This window comes from Mustela nigripes, chromosome 1 (genome assembly GCF_022355385.1).
Source record: "Mustela nigripes isolate SB6536 chromosome 1, MUSNIG.SB6536, whole genome shotgun sequence".
NCBI lineage: Eukaryota > Metazoa > Chordata > Mammalia > Carnivora > Mustelidae > Mustela > Mustela nigripes.
In genome coordinates this window covers 125,116,218-125,131,812 of record NC_081557.1, presented here as the reverse complement: position 1 = coordinate 125,131,812, position 15,595 = coordinate 125,116,218, and the positions used below count along the sequence as shown (strand labels likewise).

At 40.7% G+C, this 15,595-nt stretch overlaps 1 protein-coding gene and 1 long non-coding RNA gene across 4 annotated transcripts in view; one reads left to right on the top strand and one right to left on the bottom strand.

Annotated features, from left to right (window-relative positions):
- The window catches only part of LOC132000025 (uncharacterized), an 87,016-nt gene extending 81,312 nt beyond the window's left edge, over positions 1-5,704 (bottom strand). For both annotated transcript variants that reach the window (XR_009399159.1, XR_009399160.1), the window contains exon 1: positions 5,495-5,704. This is a non-coding gene — a long non-coding RNA (uncharacterized LOC132000025). The remainder of the gene's footprint in view (positions 1-5,494) is intronic.
- The window catches only part of SLC10A7 (solute carrier family 10 member 7), a 257,565-nt gene that overhangs the window by 216,815 nt on the left and 25,155 nt on the right, over positions 1-15,595 (top strand). For both annotated transcript variants that reach the window (XM_059373332.1, XM_059373325.1), the window contains exons 9-10: positions 549-600; positions 10,175-10,248. In XM_059373332.1, the coding sequence (XP_059229315.1) occupies positions 549-600; positions 10,175-10,248 (126 nt within the window). The remainder of the gene's footprint in view (positions 1-548; positions 601-10,174; positions 10,249-15,595) is intronic.

The following is a 15,595-nucleotide window of genomic DNA, read 5'->3' as shown; positions in this document are numbered from 1 at the left end:
GTGGCTCAGTGGGTTAAAGCCTCTGCCTTCGGCTCAGGTCATGATCCCAGGGTCCTGGGATCGAGCCCCACATCAGGCTCTCTGCTCAGCAGGGAGCCTGGTTCCTCCCCCCTCTCTCTCTGCCTGCCTCTCTGCCTGCTTGTGATCTCTCTCTCTGTCAAATAAATAAAAAATCTTAAAAAAAGTTAAAAAAAAAAAACAACGTGAGTTATTCCAAAATATATATTATATGCCACTGCAGTTATGCAATTTACTATAAATACCCACAGCATAAACCAGCTCTTTCTAAATTGAACAAATTAAGTAACCAAGTCTCAAATCAAGGAGGGTTTTAGATTTGCAGAGTAGTAGACATCATAGATGATGCCTGGGGATATCTTCCATAAGAACGAATTTAGTCCCACTAACTTTGATGATTCTACCAGTTTAGCAATGTGTGTTTGCTTTTCTACTTGAGTTCATAAGTTGCAGATTAAACTAAGCGTATGGTAAATACGCTACAGATATTTTTATACCCCTAATTTAGATTCAACCTTTTTTTTTTCCAGTATTTTCTATCCAGCTGAGTTTTATGCTTTTAACCTTCCTCTTTTCAACAAGGTAAGTGATATGGTATCTCTTGTGGTTGTTAGTTTTTTAAATGACAAATCGTGCTATTTACTTGGCGTCTGTGCCACTGTGCTAATCTAGTGTTTCTCTGTCTCCTGATCATTCCGTCTTCCTCCTGCCACCCTCAGGTTGTAGATATCCCGAAGGGTTTGTCTGTGGCCCTGTGTCACCTGCTCACATCGTGTGCTTAGGTGGCCTCCGCCATTCTGCTGGCTCAAGCTGTCAGCTTCCTGCTGTTAATTTTCATGCCGGGACCTTGCATTCCAGTGTTTTTCCTGAGTTCCAGCACTATTTATCACTAACCATTTAGATATCTTCACCAGTCTTCAGAAGACATCAGTCTCCAGATGGAATTAAAATTTTTCCCTAGTACTGCCTCTTCCTCTCTCATTTCTTTATTGTTAGTGGGATCACCATCCACAGAGTTACTCAGACTAGAATCCTTTGCATCATTATTTTTAAAATTTTTAAAATATTTACATTTTTAAATATTTTAAATATAAATAAAATATAAATTTAAATATTTTAAATATAAATAAAATATAAATATATTTTAAATATTTTTTAAATATTTATAAAAATATAAATATGAAATATTTATATTTTAAATATTTTGAAAATATTTTTTAAATACCTTTGTAATTCTTTTGAGCTCTCAAAGCCATTTCCCTAATTTGGGCTCTTGTTGCCTCTTTTCTCCCTGGACTATTGTAGTAGATAACTTGTAAGTATCTATCTTTATTTCTAAAATGAATTTTTCTTATGTATTTCATACTGCTTCCAATAACTCAAAGTTCTCATAATAGTCTCTTATCCTAATAGCATCATAATAGCTCTTATCAGAGATCTTCAGTGGTTCCAGGACCCTAGAATGAAGTTCACTCTGCGGGGGCTAAGTGAACTACTACTAGATTCAGCCTGTCTAAGCTTCAGGTTGAGGTAAAATCTTTGCTGTTCCCTGGAGGAACCTCATACATTCTCATTTCTGCTACTTGCTTAGGCTGTCCTCATTAAATTGGTCTCTATGCCCTAGTTCACCTTTCCTATTCTTAAAGGCTCACCTCTAATACACCTTCTTCTACCAAATCGTACATTCAACAGATAATACTTAAGCCTTCAGTACGAGGAAGTTACCACAGTGAGTACCACAAAGAAGAGATGATTTTGACCTTGCATGAGTTTATAGAATAGATATATGTCTGATAACTAAGTGTCCTCTCAGTAGACAGGGAGCCAACCTGTAGTCAATTCAAAGAAGAAAGCACTTCCAGAAAGAGTGGTAGAACCAGGCTTCATGGAAGAGATGGGATTTGACAGGAATTATAAAGAATGGCTAATTATTCAGCAAACCAGCAAAACAAGATGCAGAGAGGAGGTTCTTGGTGGAGGGAAAAATAATGCAAATGTGGGACACACACACACACACACACACACACACAGTGGGACAATAGGAGTAGAGAAAGATTAAAAAATAATAACAGTAACTAGAAAGGCAGACTTGGACCAGATTGCTGGGTGATGGCAGTGAGTTGCCATGAGGGAAGTGGCCTGGGGCTTTTTTTGGTTTGGTTTGTTGTTTGTTTGTTTTTGGAGAGAGAGTGTGTGTGCACTTGCACATGGGAGCAGGGGGGCAGGGGCAGAGGGAGAGAGAGAATCTGAAGCAGGCTTCACGTTTAGCACAGACCCTGATGCGGGGCTGGATCTCAGGATGGTGATATCATGACCTGAGCTAAAACCAAGAGAAGGACGGTTAACTGACTGAGCTGCCCAGACTGCCCAGGGCCCAGGTTGTTCTTGAGATCTGAAACAGTGGCAGAGCAGCGTTGGGTTCAGCCCTTGCATTGGGCACTTGGCTCTTACAGCACTTGGCATCGCATGAGACTGATTGTAAACAGTCAATAAAAACTTATTGATTGGTGTAATCGGAACAATTTTCCCTAGCTTGTGGTTGTGATTTATAAAGGAAGAGTGAAGCCTAGAGCCATTAAGACATGAAGAAAATGTGACTTAATTGGGTAGTGTAGGAGTCAGAGCTATTTTAAAGTTCTCTTCGTAAATGGTTTGTTATGTCGCCCTAGAAAAGATGTGTGCCTTTCCCCAGCTGTTTGTGTGCTGTGCTAGTCCTTGTGGCAGAAGTAGAGCCACTCATCCTGTCCTATTCTGTCAGACTGGGTAGGATGCAGATGTCCTGTCTGTGGCTGAAAACATGCTGAAAAGCACAAAAGAGCCGCTGCTGGAACGGCTGAAGGAGGGCTGGGGCGGAGAGGGTGTCCCCACTGGTTGGATGGAAAGTGAGAGTTTTCAGTGCAGAGGAGACTGGATTTCCGTAAGGCCTTGAGATCCTAAGACCCTATTATTCTGTGAAGTTCTATTGCCTTTGGAACCTGTTCAGCTGTCAGATATGCCCCTTCTTTAATAAACAGCAGACTAAGGAATGGCTGTCACCATGCTCCTCCCACATTGGTCCATTAAAAACCAGGGATTTTTGAATTGAATAAAATTCAGAAGATGGTTGTATTTTTGTTTTTTGTTTTTCACTATGAGAGACATCATTTGTGCCTAAGGATTTTATTGGAGTAATAAAAGATACCAATGTTTACTGAGCCCTGCTCTACGGCAGGCACTGTGTGAGGACCATACGTACGTTCTTTCATGAAAGTCTGACAGCAAAGACTAGGATACAATACATTCTTGTTGCTGTTTTGCTGATGAGGACCCGTACTTAGAGTAGTTTGGTATAATAGCTCTCCTAAAATCAGAATCTAGTAATTTAATAACAGATGGCAAAGAGTACATGTGGAATTAAAATCCATTTCCATTTGACATTTGCCCACACTTTTCCCACTGCACTAAACTATTTCAATTACTTTTAAAATTCTTAAATGCTTGTTTTGGTTAAGGAATCTGTAGAGAGTGTTTAACTGGATTCTTCAAGTTTACTCACACAAGCAAATTAGTCAAAGACACCAAGAGTGTGAACTAGGACCCACTGGTTTATATACTCTGTTGAGTTTCATTTTCTCTTTCTACTTTTTGTTTCTTTCTATTTAAAATTAGTGAAATTGGCCTGTTTTCTCTCTCTCTCTCTCTCTTTTTACCAACTCACTAAATCTATAACCAGTCCAGATATTGATACAAAAATCTCCACATGGAACTCAGTCTCTTTTTTTTATACAGTATACCTCCGACCCCTGATGATGGAAATTTAGCATAAAGCAGGAGAGACCCAGCCAAGAAAATTCAACTTTCCTACGACATTCCTCCTACCTAGTTAACATTTCTTAGATTTACTGACCGGATGTGTTAGCTTTCTGGTGTCTGACATGTGAACTACGACTTTGAGTATTTAAAACATATTTGAGAGTTACTACTCTGCATTCTTATTTGTCAGCAGAATAATGACAGGGTTAAAAATTCCAATTCTAAAGTCAGACAGACATGAGTTTCAATCCTACTTAATAACTTTGTGACTTTTGTCATACCTCATTACTAAAATGGACATAGTAGTAGGAGCTACCTCATAGAGTCATTTGGTGAACTGAATAATATGCACATAAAGCCCTCATCACAACACCTAGCATATACTAAGTGCTCAATAAATGTTAGCAACTGTCAAATGTTATACAAAAACAATTTAGCTATATTATTGCACAAACTAATGATGGAAGAGAAGAAATTAGCATTTCTAGCTTTGTAGTACATTCTCTTTGATGTTACACTGTCAGAGATGCTAGGAGACGAGAGTTGATTCATCAAACCGAGAGTCAGCTGTCCATTGTACCCTGTCCATAGTCTGCAACCTGGGGAAGCTGTCAGAGTTAACATAAAATGTTGAAAAGGTTAGAAAAAGAAAGCAGTAATTGTGAGCTTTAAAAAATACATAAAAGACAGTTTGGAAAGCTGATAACTGGAATAATAGAAACCCAGAGTATCACTGGAGTGACAAAAGAAACTGCTGAGAAAGGGAAAAAGAAGAAAACAAATTTTGAATATTTGTATAGGTGTTTTCATCCCTATCTCAGTCCTTTTTTTTTTTTTTTTAGATTTTATTTATTTATTTGACAGACAGAGATCACAAGTAGGCAGAGAGGTAGGCAGAGAGAGAGGGAAGCAGGCTCCCTGCTGAGCAGAGAGCCCGATGTGGGGCTCGATCCCAGGACCCTGGGATCATGACCTGAGCCGAAGGCAGCGGCTTAACCCACTGAGCCACCCAGGCGCCCCACCTATCTCAGTGCATTTTTAATCGGGTGCCTCAATCTGCGGCTCACTGTAGCCCTGAGAGGGAGGGAGTTATTGGAGGGAGCAAAGGAGGGTAGGGGGAAGGCAGGTATTAGTATTAATGGTAAGTCTTACCATTTCAGACATGAGGTAACTAAGCCACAGAACTCTGGGTAACTTGTTTAGTGGCATACAGCTAATGACAGATGAGAGCTTCTTCTAAAATTACGTAAGGACGAAACACCGGTACAAAGGTTAACAAAAGAAAGTATTTCACATGGACGTTTCCTCCTCTAAAAACCGTGGACTTAGACAGAACTCTCTCAGAGGACCTTTTCTGCTCTACATTCTGTGATTCTACTAGTAAAACCTTCTGACATGTTTTCCTTTGTGAGTACTGCAGAGAAAGGCAAGATAAATATTATGTGGAAAACACTGATTGAAAGCTTTGTGAAAGAGCATAAAAAGACCAGTTGGGAAGAAAAGGAAATAAACATCTCAAGGGAAGCCAAAGTGATCAAAAGAATTATAAAAACAGGATAAAAAGGAAATCAATATTAAAAAGAGATAAGGTAGAGTTAGAAGATAAATAGTAATATGATTCCTTTCAAGAGCATGAGCAGACACAATAGAGACGTTAATCACTGAAAATAATTATAGTCCTTACCACTTAAATAAAATGCACAGGATGCTTCCTTTTTCTGGGGCTTGTCCTGACTTGCTGCCCTTGGGCCGCCTCGTGACAGAACGTAGCTGAAGGAAGGTTACTGATTGAGGTGGCCGCGCTCATCCACCAAAGTGTGTGGTGGTGTTTCTGTTTTCTTGATTTCCTTCTCAGAAAGCAGGCTAGTCTCCAGTTCCGGGCAGCCTCCTGACTGGCGATGTGTGACTTTAGAGAAGTTGTTTGCCCTTGTTGTGCTTCAAGTTCCCTTTCCGGAAAAGGCAGGAAGTGGTAGTACCTAAGGCTATTCCAAGAAGAAGGAAATACTGGGAGTAGGGTGCCTAGAAGAAGGCTCAGTGTTTCCTGCTCCTCCTCAACATGGATGGAGGCTTTGGAGAGCATTTGCTTTGTTGGCTTTCCCCATGGCCCGGGGTAGGGGGCAGGCTCTTTCTCTCCTGATGGAGTGTTTAGGGAGGATATTGTTTTTAACCTCAAGCAATCCATTTTTATGGGCGGATACTCCCTCCCCACCGACATCCCCTTTGTCAGTAGCCCCATAGGGCAGGGTTCCAACTCAGATTGGGTCGGAAGCTTCCCCGCACATGCCTAGCTTCAGCCGCCTTGCCTGAAATGGGACAAGGGAGCAGGTCTTGCAGATACCCTCCCCAGCCATACTGTAAGTGCTGCTCTAATCCGTGACTGCCCATGCCGGATTAAATCAGAGCCTTCTCCCCCAGAGAGATTTTGACACACTGGAAATGCACTACGAGCACGGTAGCAAGCTGAGCAAGTTCACTAAAGGAGAAGTGTATTGCTGTACTCTCTTGGAACGAAGCAACTGCATAATCCAGAGGCAGCAACAGTGGGTTATAAACAAGGGCCTTTGTAGCGTCACCAACACCGCAAGCACAGGTGGGCCTTCATTCCTAGAGAAGGGGTTTAGTCAGTGTGAACTGACTCTGTTTCCTACTCCCCGATCTGCCTCTTGTAAGTTTTCCCTATTTCTTGGGTCCCCGGCTTGAGCCTTGCCTCAAACTCTGGATGAGCAAAGTGCCTCATGCCATACAAAGCAAGTAAAATCTCGGGGCACCTCAGTGGCTCAGTGGGTTAAGCCTCTGCCTTCAGCTCAGGTCATAGTCTCAGGGTCCTGGGATCAAGCCCTGCATCGGGCTCTCTGTTCAGCAGGGAGCCTGCTTCCCCCTCTCTCTCTCTGCCTGTCTCTCTGTCTACTTGTGATCTCTGTCAGATAAATAAATAAAATCTTTATAAAAGGGGCTCCTGGGTGGCTCAGTGGGTTAAAGCCTCTGCCTTTGGCTCGGGTCCTGGGATCGAGCCCCACATCGGGCTCTCTGCTCAGCAGGGAGCCTGCTTCCCTTCCTCTCTCTCTGTCTGCCTCTCTGCCTACTTGTGACCTCTGTCTGTCAAATAAATAAAATCTTAAAAAAAAAAAAAAACTTAAAAAAAAAGTAAAATCTTTGATATAAATTGCCTCTCCTTTCCCATTCTCTACCTGAAACTTTTCCATATTTTTCACTCACCCTGTCTTCTTCTGGAAGGAAATAAGCCCTCTCAGGCTAATCCCACAGCCTGAGCCTCTGGGATCTCTCTAAGGACCTGGTTTCATCAGTTGCTTCTACCCACTGGGTCTTCACTCTCTCTGCATGGTCATGTTCAGATTCCCATGACCTTTTTCTTCTCTGTACCAGATTTCTTGAAAAAACGGTACCCTCTAATACAAATTCTGTTCGCTCCTTGGCCTCCTGCCCAGACCCCTTTGGGCCGCCTCTTTCCTTCCCTACTTCTATTAACACCCTAGTGCTCCTCTTAAGCCTATGTGTTGGAAGCTTCTTATTTCTCTTTAATTCTTTCTCCTCTCTCAAAGTAACAGTAACAATAAAAAGATCAGCTAGCTTGAGTTAAACACTTGCAGTGTGCCAACTTCTTAACAAACACTGGCGTTTATCCTCACAATGACCCCTAAGAGGCCAGCAGTATTATCCCCATTTTCTGTATAAGTGAAAGAATGGTCTGGATTGAAATTCAGGTGGGTCTTCCCCCAAAGCCTGTGCTCTTAAGCTGCTGGGAAGGAATATTTCACAGAGCGACGTCAACAGTTGACGAGTTCTTATAATTCTGTCTTCATGTCTGTTACCAGCATTGCTGCCTCTCTGTGATTCCTCAGGCCCTTACAGCTTTCCACTTCCCGCGGAAGTGGCCACTTCCTGGCCTCATCATCGCCAGTCTTTCTTGCACCACACTGGGTGGTTTTTCCTCCCAGCATCTGTAGCCCGTCTTGTCAAGTCCACACTCCTGGTCACAAGCCAGTGTCCCTGCACTCAAGTCAGCCTGGAGTCTCTTCTTTGCCAACTGTCCCCTTGGCCCCCAGATTTCAGTCTCACTGTCCCCTTACCTGAAATACACACCCACCCATGTCTAAACCTGTCCTTTAAAGCCCAGCTTGATGGTTATTTCTTTCAAGAAGGTTCTCTGTGTGCTCCATCATTATCCCCCATTCTCTGCCAAGCTTGAGATAATCCTTTTCTTTGGTGCCATAACCCTCACACCCACTCTTTTTTCTCTTTCTCAATCATGTATGTGTATATATATATATATATATATATATATATATATGCCTACATGATGAACAAAAGGATCAAGGAATATGTCAGCTGTGTAGTTCAATGTTTAAGAGGAGGACTGACAGCACAATATAAATATGATAATAAAGTGTGGGAACAGTAAGCCAATCTTTTTATACTCAAGTAACACATATCCATGAGAATTCTCAATTTTGGTAAGACACCAAAAACTGGGAAGTTGTAATCCAAAAAGACCAGATCAGACTAGTTAGGAAGCATGAGCACACATGGCTTTTCAGAGGAAAGAACACCAAAGGACAATTTTCATCTTAACACAGGGGATGAGGAGGAAGAGGAAGAAGCCCTTCTCCCCTCCAGTGAGTATATATAACAAAGAAAACAGGATGCGTGGATCTGTTTAGGGAAGATTTTTCTTCTAATGAAAGTTATATATGAGGATGAGGTTACTAAGGAAAGTGGTGGGATCACTTTCTTTAGAGATCCTTAAAAATTGGATTGCTTGATGGAGGACATGGGGAGTTAGAGAGGAGAAAGGAGTTGGGGGAAATTGGAAGGGGAGGTGAACCAGAGGGACTATGGACTCTGAAAAACAATCTGAGGGGTTTGAATTGATGGGTGGGTGGGAAGTTGGGGTACCAGGTGGTGGTTATTATAGAGGGCACGGATTGCATGGAGCACTGGGTGTGGTGAAAAAATAATGAATACTATTATGCCGAAAATAAATTTTTTTAAAAAATTGGATTGCTTGTTGTATCCACAATTGTATACATAGAGTCAAGTTCTAGAGCATTTTCCATTTGCTAACTCAGGGCAAGGAATGAACAGACTTACTGTACCTTCAAATCCTGATTCTGCAGGAAGGAATAGTTTCTAACATATCAAGTACACTAACAACAACATTTCTAACCCTTTTGGCTTCTGGTTTTCTAAATCTTTTTGTTCTAAAATAGAAAATCTGAATATGAAATTCACCAGTACTGACCCCCATAACATTTAATGGATTTTTGGCTAAGTGAGATTTTTTTTTAATGCTTAATATATTACATAACAGTAGTAGAACATAGCAGTTAAGAGCATAGGCACAGAAGCTACACTTGATTTAAATCCTGGCTCTGTCATTCTCTAGCTCTGGGGCCCTGGATAAGTGACACAACTTCTCTGTGCCTCAGTTTTCTCATCTGTACATAGGGGTATTGTATCACCGACCTTATGGGTTAGTGGTCTTCAAATGTTACAGACCTTAGAGGAGTATCTGATACACAGTAACTGCTCAAGGAATGAAAACTTAAAATTTTTACTGAAACACATGATGCTAAATCTTTGTTCATACCAGGTATTCCTGCAAAGGGTGTGTTTGCTGCCAGAGAGGTATGCTGCTTCTCTATACTGCTTCTTGAGGGAAGCAATTACGGAGATACATTAACTCTTTCTGGCTGCTGGAATTAATATCAAGTGATAGCCTAGTAACTTTGCTAACACAGGTCCTCACTGCGTGATTTTGCAAAGCCCTACATCACAGCCTGATTATGTGATCTCCAGAGACCTCCACCACACATTTGTTAGAGTAACTTTATTTTTAACAACCAATATCTAGATACAGTGCTGCTGTCCTTCCATAGGTGAATAGTTAAACAAATTACAGTACATGTGTATCATGGAATGCTATTTAGCAATAAAAGGAATAAACTATTGGTACACACAGCAACTTGGATGAATGTCCAGGGAATAATGTCGAGGGGAAAAAGCTGGCCCCAAAAGGTTACATATCCTTCCACACACAGAACGTTTTGAAATGAATTTTTTTGAATGGCTTGGTGGTTGCCAGAGGTTAAAAATGGGGGATGAGAAGAGGGGAGAAGTGGTGTCCACCACACATTTTTAAGACTTTTTCTTCGTGGATAAATGACTCAGGAATGATTCTCTAAAAAGAAATTCAGACACTTCTCTACATTTGGGCATAGAATTACTTCTGTCACCAGGATTGATCAAAAGGATGTTAACATGAAGGTAGGTATTGCATTTGATTTAGGATGTGTTAAGTAGGCTTTTTATACAAGTATTTGTAAAACACTCTTTTTGCCCCTAGGAATAATTCGGGTTTCACACCAGCAGACACTGTGGCAATCATTTTCTGTTCTACGCACAAATCCCTCACACTGGGTAAGTGATTCACAGAGTTAAAAACCAACTGCGTATTATCCTCAGACAGTTACATCTTACGATTTTGAAATTTAAGTAGCTCTTCGAATTAAATGGAGTAGAGTATCAATCACTCTGTTAGATAAAGAACAAAAGGTTCTTTATCTGTGAGGTGAGGATGGGTCATTCCTTTTAAATACCATTATTTGATTGAACCAATTTTTGAAGGCCTAAATTTAATAATGTAGGATTTAGCTTAATTTGTAATTATGTTTGTGGTTCTCTTAAAAGAGTTTCATTGTAGTATGTGAACATTAAAAGCTCGGGGGAAGCAGGGTCAGGGATGTGGAAGGGTGAGGAACTTCTGAAAAGGAATGGGCAAAGACTGGGTTTTGAAAGGCTAGTTGCCCCTGGAAAAAGTTAACTTATTTTTTGGAAGCTTGGAGCAAGGTAGAGAAACTGTTACTCTAATGTGATATTGACATTAAAGTTCATTTCAGAATGTTATTTCAATAAGAAACACAATGTGGCTATCATTAATTCAATCTGATTAGCACCTAAACTGAAATATCTGTGTATTTAACAGACAAAAGTAGATCAAGAAGAAAACTGCTGTTTTCTACTAAGCTTTATCCTGTGTAGTGGCATTATTCTGACAACCTGCCCAGGCACCTGAATCCATGTTTTTAGTCATTAAAAGTCATTAAGAAATCAGGAACCTTCTGGAAATATTTATCATCCACAAACTCCTTGGGGTAGTAGACACATTGTGATAAAAACTCACTTTAAAAATTTCTTTACATTTTGGCATGAGACATAAGAGAATGAAAAATCACGACATTGTTCTATCTGTTCATGTTAAAGAAGTTCAGTCTGTAAGCTAGAAAACGTTTCATGATGTTTTTACTAACCCTAAGCATATTTGTTTATAGAGTCTATTGTCAGTCCTGCCAAATTTGGACAATGATTTCAAAATTGGACAAACTCTTTAAGGAGCACTTGCTATCTAGGCCTCCATCTTATTTGAATAAATGATAAACGGCTGACCCTTGAATAATGTGGGGGTGGGGGGAGGCCTTAGGGGAACCACCATCCCCCACCCCCCACATAGTCAAAAATCCATGTATAACTTTTGACTCCCCAAAAACTTAACTACCAATAGCCTACTGTTGATGAGAAACCTCACTGGTAACAGTCAACCAACATATATTTTGTATGTTACACGTATATACCTTGTTCTTATAATAAAGTCAGTTAGAGAAAAGAAAATGTTATAAAGAAAATCATAAGGAAGAGTAAACACATTTACAGTCCTGTACAGGGTTGATCAAAAAAAAGATCCACATATAAGTGGACTCATGTAGTTCAAACCCATGTTGTTCAAGGGTTAACTGTACTGAATATCCATACCTTGCAGTATTTCCATTAGACTTTCTTCGTAGTATCATCAAACTGAAGTTGAGAGAGCTTTGGAATCCACATTCCAATCCTGACTTTGTGACTCTGGACAAATCACTTCACCTCCCCTGAACCTTAGCTTTCTCATCTGTAAAATGGGGCAGCATAATCCTCACTTTATGAAGTTTATTAAGATTTAAAACAAAATGTGTTAAGTACCTAGCATAATACTTACACATAATAGGTAGCCAGCACACGGCAGAATGTGTGCAATCGTTGCACTGGGTGTAGACTGCTACGGGCTTAATTCCGTAACCCACCCAGCTGTTGTTATCAGTTATTATTAACTCTATTACTTACAACTGTGTTACCATTTCCGGGGTCCAGTCCCCTGACCGCTTGTCCTCTGGATTTTCATGTAATAGGTGTGGTTTAATTTTTGACTTCAAAGAAGTCATCTTGCACTTCCCCCGCCCCATGCTGTTACTGTGCTGCGATGGCTCATGCTCCAGGTCTCCTAAAATGTAAGGTGCTCTTACAAAGGTAGGGAGTCCAGAAGCAAGAGCTGCCTGATGCCTCAGATGTCCAGAGCCAGGGATCCAATAAGCCCATGTCCTCAGCGGAGATGCTGAGCATGGCGGCACCAAATACGCTCCCGCATTGCTACGTGGGCTTTAAGCCCCACACACTCCGAAGGGTCTGCTTTCCGAAAACACAAATGGATGTTTTGTCTTTCTGCGATCTTCTTCTGTGCTGGAGCTGGCTGTGGGGAGCAAAGAACTCAACCCAAGAAGCGCACTGCAGCAGCATCAGTGTTCTTTCCTCTTCTTTAAGTAAAACACCTACCCATCAGATCCTTTACTTGTTTGTCCTTTCATTTTTTGTAATCTCAAAGTGATGTTCTTCTGTTCTTGGTGCTTTCTGAAACCTGATTTTCAGGTAAACGGGTGCACTGAATACCCATCAGAAGTAGCTGTTTTGCTAAAAAGGGCTGAGTTAACTTGACTTTTGTCTGCTTATGTACTTTATTTCTGTAGCATTCTCCCCTGAAGTAGCTCCTTAGATCCTCCAATGAGATACTAGCGTGGTAGCTAAGTAACCATACAGTCTAAATCCTTTGTTACTTCCATAACATGATAGCCTTGAGCACTCTTAGAATTGCAAGACCGAAATACTTGTCCTCACTCTTCCACTGAGACATCCCCAGGCTTCAGTTTCCTTAGCTCTTAGTTTCGAGAATTTTACTTCCAACCTGACTAGTCTATCATGCCTTGATCATACCTGGCTTCCTTCCTGCAGGCTCCCAGGTAGCATTTATAAGTATGACCTCTTTGCTGCTTATCTCAGTGAGGTGCCATGGATAGTCCTTGTTCCAGCAGTGCCCTTACTTCCTTCCTGTAGCAAGGGGAGTTTGGCTCAACATTGCTAGAATGGACTTGGTAAGCCCTATAATTTCACTGCATCCATTTTCACAAAATGCATTGCGTGCTCCCCTCTCCTAGTGACCTGACATCACTGGTATAGGGGATGTGCCATGATAGTCACCTGAGCTACAGGCCAGTAATTACCCTAAGGGAGCTCTTGTCTGCATGGAAATGAAAGAACATCAGATTCCAGAAAGCAGGGAACGTATTTCAGATCATATCACTCAGAGTTATACTATCTCTCACTTCTCACACAATGATGAATTATATGGATTATAATATATCTAATTGGCATTTAGAAAAAGCATCTATCCCTTCTTGAGATCACTATCAAAATATTTCTTTTAATGATTTTGTACGCACACAATAAACAGATATAACACCTCCGATAGAATACATTAAGTAAGCCTTACGAAATACCATTCAGTCTTATATACACTATTTGTATTTAAGAATCAATCATTGTAGGCCAAGTGGTACCCAGGTAACTAATGAACCAAAGATGAAAACTCTCGCTTGAGAAGCTTTCTGAATATTCTCTTATACACACACTTCAGTTTATTTTATTGTTCTTGCTTTTGCCTTGTCTCCATCTCTCCAGTATACTTGCATCTACCCAGATGCTAAATTTGATTCATTGCTTTTATTAGTGCATTTGCCATTGATTGATTAGTTCTTCGTATTAGTACTTTTTCTATTGATTGATTGCAGATGAAGTGACTATTTGACCTTTAATTATGAGGCTTCCTATTGAAAATGACATTGAGCTATGGCTTCACATAATCCATCTGGAAAGCCTGACATGATGCCATTCCCTGGAGTTCGTTCAGGAAGAAAGAGGAGGCCTGAAGGAAGCACAGAGCTATCACTGTGCTTCATCTAAAACAATACTACAAGGCTTGTTTGCTGCTCTCCTTGAGCTTCGGCTCAGGGTTGGAGGTAATTTTGTATTTTGTCAAGACAGCATCACTTGCTGTGGATTGCCGTAAAAACCATGAACTCTCCCAAAGTCTTCTCTAGTTTGATGCCGATATTTGTATAGTGATAGTCTGTGTCATCATAATGACAAGATTCTGTATGTAGCAGAGATGGAAGAACAGCCTGCACCCTGGTTAACAATGGCTCAGTGCACAGTCAGTCAAGAGATCTCATCAAGAAAGAAATTCGATCCCAGGCACTCTATGGAATTAGTATTTTACTTTTATTTTATTTACCTTTTTCTCTTGAGTATTCAAATCACTTTGCTTATCTGGAGTTCCAGGATGTGTACAAAAGCATTCTTACAACACCATGAAAGAGAATGTTTCAGGGTGTGTGAGGTCCTTAAGTTTATGTTTATGTTCATTTGTCATGTTTTTAAATAGCAAAATGAAAGCGCACACTCTTATGGCGTGTCAGCTGACTACTGGCAGTCGGTCGTGAGATTCTCATTCGTGTCTTCTTTCCAAAAACATTTCTGAGTTGGAAGAATGCCATGGAAATTTTAGAGTATCATGATTAATACCTATTAAAAGTCCACTGTATGTCTTACCATTTGTAGACGCCACACACAAAGATGAATCAAGGCAGGTATTCCCTCACGTTATTTACCCTTCGTTATGAGGCCATGATTGCGGCTACATAGCTGAACTGTGACAAGAAACCGTGCACCAAGCAAAAGGAATATAACTTTTTGCTAAGGCGTGGGACTCTGCAAATAGTAGAAAGACATATTCCTAATTCTAGTCTGGATTCAACTTTCAGTTCTCTCACCGAAAGCTGAAATAAATCACGTAATTGCTGTGGGCCTCAGTTTCCTCATCTGTGAAATGAGAAGATGGACTAGATAACACATGACATTCCTCCCAGGCTTAAGTCTGTGCTCTGTGAATGATATTTCTGTTCTTTAAGATAACAGTTTCCTGGGGCGCCTGGATGGCTCAGTGGATTAAGCCTCTGCCTTTGGCTCAGGTCATGATCTCAGGGTTCTGGGATCGACTCACACATTGGGCTCTCTGCTCGGCATGGAGCCTGCTTCCTCCTCTCTCTCTGCCTGCCTCTCTGCCTACTTGTGATCTCTCTCTCTCTGTCAAATAAATAAAAAAAAATCTTAAAAAAAAAAAAGAAGATAACAGTTTCCCTGCAGGGTGTGAAAGAGAAAAAAGTTCATAAATAGTTATGTAAATAATGTTACAGTATTACACGAAAGGAAATACGGCTCTTGCCTCTCCCAAAAAAAGTTTTAAAAATACTTCATATTCCAAAGAGTTTCACCAGAGAAACAGAATCTGCAAAGGATCTTATTTGCAGTTTTACTTGGAAGCTATTTGAGAATGAGACAGGACTACCTGTCCCTAACTTGGGCTGGAAAGATCATTTAATAACACACACGTTATTTTCTCAAGAGGTAGGATTGAAATAGGAAAGTTTGCATTTCTGTAGTTCTTTTCCCTTAAAGCTTATCTGTGACTCTATTTGGCATAAAGAGACTGTTGTCTCAATAAAACTGCCCCATAAATGGGAAGCACTTTTTAAAGCATTGAGCTCATTAAATCATGTAACTCCAA